The 11,352-nt window shown below is 53.7% G+C and overlaps 1 protein-coding gene across 1 annotated transcript; it reads left to right on the forward strand.

Moving 5' to 3' along the window:
• The first annotated feature begins 475 nt into the window (after positions 1 to 475).
• Positions 476 to 9,660, forward strand: TNNI1 (troponin I1, slow skeletal type). Its single transcript, XM_039536014.1, has 7 exons — positions 476 to 493; positions 610 to 651; positions 2,076 to 2,207; positions 3,305 to 3,394; positions 6,559 to 6,735; positions 8,280 to 8,390; positions 9,026 to 9,660. Exons 1-6 carry the CDS (start codon positions 476 to 478, stop codon positions 8,385 to 8,387), a joined length of 567 nt encoding a protein of 188 aa, XP_039391948.1. The 3' UTR covers positions 8,388 to 8,390; positions 9,026 to 9,660.
• The last annotated feature ends 1,692 nt before the right edge of the window (positions 9,661 to 11,352 follow it).

The raw sequence follows: 11,352 nt of genomic DNA on the forward strand, positions 1-11,352 counted from the left end.
GGTTTGCTTAATTAATACCTATAATTGCTGTGAGTTCCTCAAATTAAAGTCTTCATGCACATGCAGACCTTTAGCATGGCTTTACAATTCTACTAATAATGCATATTTACTGCCTTAATATCTAAGAGTTGGATCTTCAGCTGATGTAAACTGGTGTAGCTCCATCAATTTACACCTACTGAGGATCTGGTCCAAAGAAACACTTCCCGTCTGTGGCACATTTTGCATGCAGTAGCAAAGAGTCCATCTGTGACCTCCAGCAGTTTTGTGCAAGGGGGGAGGGATAGCTCAGTGGTTTGAACATTGGCCTGCTAAACCCAGTATTGTGGGGTCATTTGGGGATTTAGTTGGTCCTGCTTTGAGCAGGGGGTTGGACTAGATGACCTCATGAGGTCCCTTCCAACCGTAGTAATTTATGATTCTGTCTATTGATCATTTGTTCTGGTTTTTTCCCCTCTTTATTTCATCTGTCTGAATGAACAACTGCAGGGAGGTAAGTGCTCCTGGATTTCCCCTCCCCCCCCCCCCAATAGATCTGGACATTAACATGCATTTTCTGTAATGAGTTTGCATTTAAAATGTCTTTTCTTTTGTCCTTTCCCTCCACAGAGAAAGTCCAAGATCACTGCCTCGCGCAAACTCATGTTGAAGGTGAGTCCCTTTGGGTCTATCCCGGCTGAGATAGCAAGTCAGGGTTAAAAGCATCGGTGCGGAAACATGGTATGAACATTTCCATGGCTAGCCAAAGGGGTTATGGAAAGAAAACCTCAGCTTCCCACTGGGTACAGGTAGGATCCTAGGTCTCTGAAGAAGCCAGCCCTGTTCCCACCTCCATGATCCCTAGAACCTGTAACAATCCTTTAGCTGCTCAGAACTTCATATCTGGAAATATAACACCCACCTGTCCCCCAAGTTATCAGCACGGATTAAGCCTGGAACCTTCAGCACTAAAAACACCGCCATATATAACACCTGTGGTGCAGAAGTAATTCAAGGAGTACCAATAGGCTGCTAGCCGCTGCAGGGGGACGGGCATGCTTAGCCAGTGTGTCACATATATAGGCTTGGCAGAATTTGATTTTTATCTTTCTATAATTTTGATGGATAATATCAATGGTTATTTTTAAAGCATTTTTGTTTTGTTTTTATCAATTTTATCAATTATCAATTTATCAAAATGTGGCAGGAAAAAGGAGGGGTGTCAGAAAATAGGGGGGGGCTCTGACAGTAGACACTTGAGATTCAAAAGGATAAAGATTTATAACTGTTGTTAAAGCACAAATTTGTCAATGTTGCATCAAAATATACGAAGTAAATTGCCTAAAACCACCCTCCAATGAGCTCTCAAGCAGCCTCTGTCTGACTTTGCCAAGCTGTAAAACTTCGAGGATTATCACTGGAAATATTTTCCGCTGGTCTGTGAGTCATGCAGTGAAATTGACATTTACCGATAAAAACTGAATCTGTCCAAGCTGACACGTATACAGGGACACACACTGAATTTCCAGGGACAAGGTGCATTAAATATACAATTGGGTGGCAAGTGCTGCTGCCTACATCCTTGGTTAATAATAATAATTAATACTAATAATTTCTTTAGTGCCAACAGTGCACTAGGCACCTCACAGGCAGGACATGGTGCTGGGGATACATTTTTGCTTACGGGGGAAAACACATGCACGCAGAGAGCCAGGTGATGCCAATGCCAGTCAGGAGTTGTAGCTCCATGGAAAGCAAGGACGTCTCTGAATCAGACACAGATTCTGCAGCCTCTCACCCTCCTTCCTGCAGCTCTCCCCACCCCCGGTTTATCACACACCATGGGGAAATGCTTTTAGTTGTACCAGCACCAGCACCTCACCCCGCTAGGCTGAGGACAAGCCCCTGAAGACCCTTTGATATGAGTTTGAGGAACATGCAGGGTCTCTGTCCCTCACCACAAGTGCACTGAGCTCAACATCTCCGAGCTCTTCGGTAGCTTCCTGCCTTGTGCCCCTGGCCTGAGGTGATGGCTTGGGGGGGCCTCATGGCACAGTGCATCTGCTCAGGCTGTCGTTGTCCGCTGTGTGCTCTAGAGTTTGATGCTAGCCAAAGCCAAGGAAGCATGGGAACAAGATCAAGTGGACAAGCAAGGGGAGAAGGAGAGATACCTGGCTGAGCGGATCACACCGCTGCGGACCAGCGGGCTGTCCTTCAGCCAGCTGCAGGTAGGCTCGAGTGGGAGTCACGAGGGCCACCAGGGACCTGCGCGGGGGTCTGACAACAGCTCATGTCTCCACCCTGTTCGTTGTGGCTGAGGCAGGGCCCCTCCTGTCACTCGTGAATGGGTCCCTCTGAGCAGGGTCCAGAGGCTCTGGAAGGTGAACCCAAGTGCCCAGCATGTACTGTGGTAGAGGGTAAAGGCAGTGGTGGATTAACAAATCTGGCGCCCCTAGGCCCTCAAAATATTGCTGCCCCACCCCCCACCCCCAGCTCACCTCTGCTCCCCGACGGCAAGCCTGGGAGGGAGGGGGGAGATGTGGCACGCTGGGGGGTGGCGGGCCTGGAGTGATGGTGAGCTGGGGCAGGGAGCGGTTCCCTGCCCCCGCTCTCAAGAGTTACTCCCTGCGCCCGCCAGCCCCAGGTTACCTCCACTATCCCCCGAGTGTGCTGCTACTCGCTTCTCCCTCCCTCCCTCCCAGCGCTTTCGCGTGGCAAGCCTGGGAGGGAGGGGGGAGATGTGGCACGCTGGGGGGTGGCGGGGCTGGAGTGATGGTGAGCTGGGGCAGGGAGCGGTTCCCTGCCCCCACTCCCAAGAGTTACTCCCTGCGCCCGCCAGCCCCAGGTTACCTCCACTATCCCCCGAGTGTGCTGCTACTCGCTTCTCCCTCCCTCCCTCGCAGCGCTTTCGCGCGGCAAGCCTGGGAGGGAGGTGAAGGAGGGAAGCACGGCGCGCCTGGGGGAAGAAGCGGGCCGGGGATTTGGGGAAGGGGTGGAGTTGGAGAGGGGGCATGAGCAAATTTGCCGCCCCTGCAAATTTGCCGCCCTAGCCTAGGCCTTGTTGGCCTAGGTGATAATACGCTGCTGGGTAAAGGTGGTTTCCCAGGGAACTCAGTCAGGGACATGCTGGCCACTGGGATTTCAGGGCTGGTGACTGATGGAGACTCAACACCCCCTATAGGGGGCACCACAAATAGGCTGCCCGCTAAAGGCCTAGCTCTTAACATGGTACCCGCTGCAGCAAGACAGGGCCACTGTTGGGAGGCTCAGTGGATGGAGCAGCGAAGAGAGCTCCCAGCTTGGCCTTTGTGACCCTTCCTTGCAGGATCTGTGCAGGGAGCTGCATGAGAAGGTAGAAATCGTGGATGAGGAGCGGTACGACATCGAAGCCAAATGCATCCACAACACCAGAGAGGTAGGAGGGGGCCTTGTGCACTGGCCTGCAGTTTATTTCTTAATTAACTGGTTATTTGTTTTGATACCTGCTATGCACCTCACCTAGGTTATTAGCGTTATTTACATTACGGTCCATAGAACCATAGAATCATAGAATATTAGGGTTGGGAGGGACCTCAGGAGGTCATCTAGCCCAACCCCCTGCTCAAAGCAGGACCAATCCCCAGACAGATTTTTGCCCCAGTTCCCCAAATGGCCTCCTCAAGGACTGAACTCTCAACCCTGGGTTTAGCAGGCCAATGCTCAAACCATTGAGCTATCCCTCCCCCCTTTTGTAACACACCTAGAGGTCCCCAAACCAAGTAGGGTTGCCAGGTGTCCAGTTTTCAACCAGAACGCCTGGTCAAAAAGGGACTCTGGCGACTCTGGTCAGCACTGCTGACCGAGCCGTTAAATGTCCAGTCGGCGGCGCAGCAGGGCTAAGGCAGGCTCCCTGCCTGTTGTGGCTCTGTGCAGCTCCCAGAAGCAGTGGCATGTCCCCACTCCAGCTCCTAGGCATAGGGGAAGCCAGGGGGCTCTGCTTGCTGCCCCCTCCCCTAGTGCCAACTCTGCAGCTCCTATTGGCCGGGAACCCTGCCCCAGCCTGGTGAAAATGAGCGAGTGAGTGAGGGTGGGGAGAGCGAGCGACAGAGGGAGGAATGTGTGTGGAGTGAGCAGAGGCGGGGCCCCAGAGAAGGGGCGGGGCATGGACAGGGTTTCTGCGGAGGGACGGGGCAGGGGGTGGGGCAAGGGTGTTTGGTTTTATGCAAGTAGGCAACCCTAAAACCAAGACTGGGGACCCATGGTGCCAGGCGCTGCCCAGATACAGTAAGAAAATCCCTGCCCCAAATTGCTCACAGCCTAAATGGACAAGGTGGACACAGGGTAGGATGGGATACTGAGGCACAGAGAGGGGACGCATCTGGTGTCTAGAGCTGGAAACAGATCTCAGGCATCCATGGCCCCATCCACCAGACCATGCCACCTCCTGCTGCCGTCTGATCATTGAAAAATTCACACCTGGGTAGTTTAGTGGGAAACGTGCCGCCTGCGAGGCTCACCCAGCCCATCCAAGTGAAAGCCATTCGGCCAGATTACCAGCAGTAGACACTGGCTCTGGATGGTGCCACTCTGGGGCCATCCAGCCAGAGGCACCCTGGACTTGTGTTTCAGAGGCACGTCATCCTCTCTGCTCTCCTTCACCAGCTGCTTAGCACTTTGTGAGGGTGCCATGATGGCTGGAAGCCAACATGTGCAGCAGCCCAGCTGGTGCCCATCCGTCAGGGGCTCCGATGGCCAGCCACTCACGGGTACACATAAGAACATAAGAACGGCTGTACCGGGTCAGACCAAAGGTCCATCTAGGCCAGTATCCTGTCTACCGACAGTGGCCAATGCCAGGTGCCCCAGAGGGATGAACCTAACAGGCAATGATCAAGTGATCTCTCTCCTGCCATCCATCTCCATCCTCTGACGAACAGAGGCTAGGGACACCATTCTTTACCCATCCTAGCTAATAGCCATTTATGGACTTAGCCACCATGAATTTATCCAGTTCTCTTTTAAACACTGTTATAGTCCTAGCCTTCACAACCTCCTCAGGTGAGGAGTTCCACAAGTTACTGTGCGCTGCGTGAAGAACTTCCTTTTATTTGTTTTAAACCTGCTGCCTATTAATTTCATTTGGTGACCCCTAGTTCTTGTATTATGGGAATAAGTAAATAACTTTTCCTTATCCACTTTCTCAACATCACTCATGATTTTATATACCTCTATCATATCATATTCCAAGATGAAGAGTCCTAGCCTCTTTAATCTTTCCTTATATGGGACCCTCTCCAAACCCCTAATCATTTTAGTTGCCCTTTTCTGAATCTTTTCTAGTGCTAGAATATCTTTTTTGAGGTGAGGAGACCACATCTGTACACAGTATTCGAGATGTGGGCGTACCATGGATTTATATAAGGGCAATAATATACTCTCAGTCTTATTCTCTATCCTCTTTTTAATGATTCCTAACATCCTGTTTGCTTTTTTGACCGCCTCTGCACACTGCGTGGACATCTTCAGAGAACTATCCACGATAACTCCAAGATCTTTTTCCTGACTCGTTGTAGCTAAATTAGCCCCCATCATATTGTATGTATAGTTGGGGTTATTTTTTCCAATGTGCATTACTTTACATTTATCCACATTAAATTTCATTTGCCATTTTGTTGCCCAATCACTTAGTTTTGTGAGATCTTTTTGAAGTTCTTCACAATCTGCTTTGGTCTTAACTATATTGAGCAGTTTAGTATCATCTGCAAACTTTGCCACCTCACTGTTTACCCCTTTCTCCAGATCATTTATGAATAAATTGAATAGGATTGGTCCTAGGACTGACCCTTGGGGAACACCACTAGTTACCCCTCTCCATTCTGAGAATTTACCATTAATTCCTACCCTTTGTTCCCTGTCGTTTAACCAGTTCTCAGTCCATGAAAGGACCTTCCCTTTTATCCCATGACAACTTAATTTACATAAGAGCCTTTGGTGAGGGACCTTGTCAAAGGCTTTCTGGAAATCTAAGTACACTATGTCCACTGGATCCCCCTTGTCCACATGTTTGTTGACCCCTTCAAAGAACTCTAATAGAGTAGTAAGACACGATTACCCTTTACAGAAACCATGTTGACTGTTGCTCAACAGTTTATGTTTTTCTATGTGTCTGACAATTTTATTCTTAACTATTGTCACGAGCGCTGTCCCTGAACTGCTGGGGCTGCTATTGGAGCCTGAGGTGCAGACACAGCAGCCCCTGCATGGAACTCTGATCCGTTATCGCTGTGAGTGGTGTCTGGAGCTGGGAGAAGGGACATGGCTTGGGCTTGGGCTTAATGTTTCATTTGGGGTTAGGGCTGGGTGTCCTGTGGGAGAATCACCCCTGGGTGTGGTCCCGGTCAGGATGGGTGGCCTGTGAGGATCCTGGCACCCCCAGCGGATGGGGGAGCTGTCTACCCTGGTGCCAGGAGCAGGCAGAGGTGCTCACTGCAGGTTGGTTTGAAGCAGGATCGGGGGCCTGCCCCTTGGTGCAATGCAGCTGTGCCATACTCCCCCCTCCCCCCCACCCGGTGACTCCTCCTTTTTTCCCTCATCCCACAGATCAAAAACCTGAAGCTGAAAGTGCTCGACCTGCGGGGGAAGTTCAAGCGCCCCCCGCTGCGCCGTGTCCGCGTCTCCGCTGACGCCATGCTGCGGGCCCTGCTCGGCTCCAAGCACAAAGTCTCCATGGACCTGAGAGCCAACCTGAAATCTGTCAAGAAGGAGGATACGGAGAAGGTGGGTGGGGATATTCACCCCGTGCAAAGGGTCCACACGAGGCTGACGTGGGACTTGACCTGGGGCGTGCACCTTGTGTCGGGCCCTTTGGACAGGGGGTGCATTTAGCTCCAGGGCCCAGTTCTGCTCACACGTATGCTGGTGTAACTCTGGAGTATTTCCATGGATTTCACTTCCCACAGCATTGCTTTGGACTCTTGGGATTTTACTGCCTAGAAGCACTTGCACTTGCATGCAGCTGGGGTAGCTCCCTGGAGCTCCATGCGGGTACTCGGGGGCAAATGGACAGAGAGCCAGGCCTGGGGGTTGTATATTGGATCAGACTCCTGGTCCAGCACCCACCCTATGGCAGAGGCTAATACACAATGCACCAGAGACAGGAAACCAATCCACACTGCACCTGGCCAATTGCGCAGTATTGCACAGGGAGGCTATATTCCCCTCCTGACTCCTGTGGCAATCAGCTTATGCCCTGAAGCAGGAGGTTTGGTGATCCCTGAACCTCATGTCTCATTATTATTGCTCATAAGATCATCCAGTTCTTTTAACTCCAGCCGGAGGCGAGCTCCTGCCGTGCCATCTGCTCTGCAAGGGAAGGAATATACAGGCAGGGTCTGGTCCAGCAGAGGGCAGGGCTGCTCACATAAGGCACCGCATGCCCTCACCTCCCAGTCGAGGGGTTGTGTACATAGCAGGATCAGGGCTCTTTCTCACTGCTTTCCCAGCTGTCTCCATCTATACTGACTCTAGGGGGCATCCTGGGGTTTTAAAACCATAGACAGACTCCACCCCACCCATCCTGGGGCTATAATTCAGCTTCACACAGAGCAGCTCCAGGGACACAATGGTCCCTAATTGATTCACAGGGAAAAGGGATCTCTTTAAATATCACTCCCCCCCTGCCCCCATGCTGCCTTTGCCGTAGCAGTCAAGGGCCCCAAATGTACAGGCTATTTAGTATAGGGTTATTGGAGACACATGTCCGTGTCTGCCTGTCTGTGTAATAACACAGCAGGTCACCCCGGAGCTCCATGGGGCGAGTGCAGTGGGATCCAGGGGAGATGCCATGGGTGAGGTTGCACCTGGGGTCACTGCTGGAATGGTTGTTCTGGGTGTGGGGGGATGTGGTGCATTGGAAGGCCCATGGGATTTAAGTACACTCAGGCACGGAGCAGCTTATGAGTCAGCCAGGATGGAAATAAAGGACAAAATAAACCTTCCATCATATGGAGTCATACATGCATGAACCCATGCTTCCCTTCCCTGAGTCCACCCAGGAAAACACCCTCTCCCGTACACTCATGCACCCCGCCCCCCATTCGTACATGGCACATGTATGCACGAACCTAGCAGCCAACCTCCTGTGTGTGTACACACACACACACACACGTATGCGCATGGACACACCCACACATGCAGAGTCTGTTTCCCTCCCCCCCCCCCCGCCCTCCCCCGTCTCTCGCTGAGCACTGCTCATATGCGCCGTCCCAAGGCTCCCTGTGCTCTGTGCTGCCGGGACCCCTGACCCCTGCGTCTCCCTGCAGGAGCGCCCTGTGGAAGTGGGCGACTGGCGTAAGAACGTGGAGGCCATGTCAGGCATGGAGGGCAGGAAGAAGATGTTTGATGCTGCCAAATCTCCGACAGCCCAGTGAAAGGTACTGTGTTCTGCCCACTCCTCCCTTTGTCCCAGCAGCCCCTTCCCCGGATCCCTGATGTCCCTTTATTCGCAGTCAGCATCTGTGAATAACCCTCTCAGGCCAGGTGTGTGTGTCACACACCGGCCTGGGGCCCATTCCCTCTGGAGCCCTCTTGACTGGTTAATGGCCCAGTGCCACCAGCTGGTAAACTACAGCGTGCTGGGTTTGCGTACACTGCAGGAGGATCTGAATTATGGCAGCTTGGGCCCTATGAGCCTCAGTGCCAGGCCCCTGCCTCCTCTCGTGAAGCATTCTGAGGGCTGTGCTCCAAGATGAGCCAGCACCTCCTGCCTGTGCATGCACCGGTGCTGCCCAGCGCCTCGCTGGTTGCTGGCTGCAGAGACGCCGCGCTCTGCCTTGACTCGCTCTCTGGCGGGGCCCGGTCCCTGTAAACACTGGTTCCCTGAGATGGGATTTCAGGGGAGCTGTTCTGTTTGTTCTTTGTCTTGTGGCGACTTGCTCGGATTTCTCTTTCCACGTGTTGTTCCTCACTGAGCGCTGCTGGCTCCGGTGCACTGGTGCAGCCTCCCCACCAGCGCGCAGCCTCTAGCCCGTTCCTTCGCGCTGTATGAAGCTTCCATTCCGATTCCTAGGTGCTGCCTGGAAGGACGAAGAGTCACCCTCTCCCGCTGCCTGCAGCTTCGCCCCCAGCCGCCCCTTCACGCTGCCCCGTTTGTGCCTCTTCCTGCATTCGCTCTCAAGCCAGTGCACTTGCGGAAAGCAAAAGCTCATCCAGTCTCTGTGTTTAAATCAGCCCCCACCCCCCCGGCTTCCATGAGCCATAGCCTCACGTGATGCAGCCAATTAATCGCCCCAGCGTGGCACCCCAGCAGTGGGCTGCTGTTGTCTCCTGTAGGTCCCGGCGCATGGGACCAACCCGTTGGACTGCCACAGTGGTGCATCTGCATGATGACTCATCATCATTGTGGCCCGAGGTGCTGATCCCATTAACTGGCAAGGGCGAGAGCCTTGCCAGCCACCCTGCAGGAGTCCCGTGCCCTGCGGAAAGGCAGTGCCCCTGCCGCATGCCAATGGCTTCATGTCGGTAATGCCATGGGGTCTCAGGCATGCCTGTAACTTTGGGATGCCGCATGGGATTCCTGATCTGTCCTTCTGCAGACAGCCCAGGGATGAACCCGCTGGTCCTGCTCTCACCATCCAGCTGTGATATGTACAGTACGTGGGAAGTAACTGCTGTCTCTCTGTGTTCATTAAAAGACTGTTTAGGACAGAACCGCAGAGTCTGCTCTTCACTTTACGCTCATTAGTGTTCAATATGTGCGTGAATTTTGCAGCTGATGAACGCGGAGGGGCCTAAAGCCCTAGCTAGAGGCAGGGAGAGTGGGGGTGTCACTGCACAGGCTCCCTCCACCTCTGAAAGGGACCTCAGCCTCCAACCACTCCCCACCCTGATTTCCAGAGCACTCCCCTCAGCTGTGCAGCACTCCCAGTCCTGACTCTCCACACTTCAATGAGCCACCGTCCTAACCTGCAGCAGCCCCGTCTGTTCCAGCTCTGGGCTCCCACCACGGCTCCCTCCTGCCCCGCAGCAGCTGTGCAATTCCAGCCCTGGGTGCCCCCATGGCTCTGCTAGTGCAATTCACTCCTGACCTGCGCCATCCATGCTGTCCCCTTGCTGGGCCCCACATGCTCAGATCTCAGCGGCCCCCTGCAGTTTCAGCCCTGAGCTCCCCCACAGCTCTGAAAATGCCTCATCCGTAAGTCTGCATTCTGAGTGCCTGCGCGCACACAGACGTTATTCCTGCATCTCTCCTGGGCCGTAGCTGCGATATCAAATCCCTCACTCCCGGCTTGCTGGAGGTTCTAGGACAACTCACCCACCTGATCCAACCTCGGGTGCATTTCTTGGAAGGGTGGACTCTCCTCCCAATTCCCATTGGCCCATCCCTCCTCCAGTGGGATCAGATCACAGGCTGCAACCTCCCCCACCCCACCCCCCATCACATTTACTGCCCCAGCATCCAGAGGTGTCAGCATGGTGGCACAATGCAACATGCCTCCATGCCAGCCCCATCCACGCAGTGCTCTGGCCTCGCCCTTCCGCTGCACAGCGGTAGCCACCACAGTTCTGATCTTCGCCACTAGGTGGCCTTGCAGCCATGTCTGTGGCCACAGTTCCACCGTGGAACAGGCCACAGGGGGTTGGCCATTGATTTCCATGGGGGCAGGCTCGGGCCTTAGGACCGTTTCACCCAGCTTGATTCACAGGTCCCAGCCCTGCCTCCATGCAGGATCCTTCTATCTCCTTCGTCCCATACTGGCATCACTCTCCACCACAGTGTTATGAGGGCGACCTGTGGGGAGGGGCGCTGCCTGTGTGCCTCTGGGACACCGATCAGATCAGCCCAAGCAGCACGTCGCTCCCCACTGAGCACATTGCAGCAAGTGGGACCCCTCCCCACGGCTGGGGATGGGGGAGTCTCAGGAGGGGCTCTGTCCCACTGAGGGCGGAGGGAAGGAACAAGCAGCCGTGGGGAGAGGAGAGAAAGGTTTCATGGCCAGTCTCCAGAGGGGACTTCACTACAAATAGTTGCTTCTGCTTTACAGCCGATGCAAGCCCCTGGGTTTGTGGAGTAGCCAGTTCTGCCTCTCCTGAGGGGGGATGTGGCTCGGTGACTCCGAACAAGTTCTAGCTGGAGCACCTGAATTTCTTGATTTCCCCTTTATTTCACCTCCGAGACCTGGTAACTGGGAAAAACGAAGCTGGAAATTCTGCCTGCACGTCCCACCGCCTCTGCTCTGCCCCGGTGTACACACACATGCAAATGGTCTAGGTACAGCCCTGCCTGTTTAGTGTGGGCTGTAAAAGATACAAGCAGCTGTAAACCCAGTTTATTACAGCAAAGTGCAGGGCCACTCCACTCGGCTGGAGGTGCAGGGTGAAATGGGATCCTGCTGG

The sequence above is a fragment of the Mauremys reevesii genome, linkage group 4, assembly GCF_016161935.1.
Source record: "Mauremys reevesii isolate NIE-2019 linkage group 4, ASM1616193v1, whole genome shotgun sequence".
In the NCBI taxonomy this organism is placed as follows: domain Eukaryota; kingdom Metazoa; phylum Chordata; order Testudines; family Geoemydidae; genus Mauremys; species Mauremys reevesii.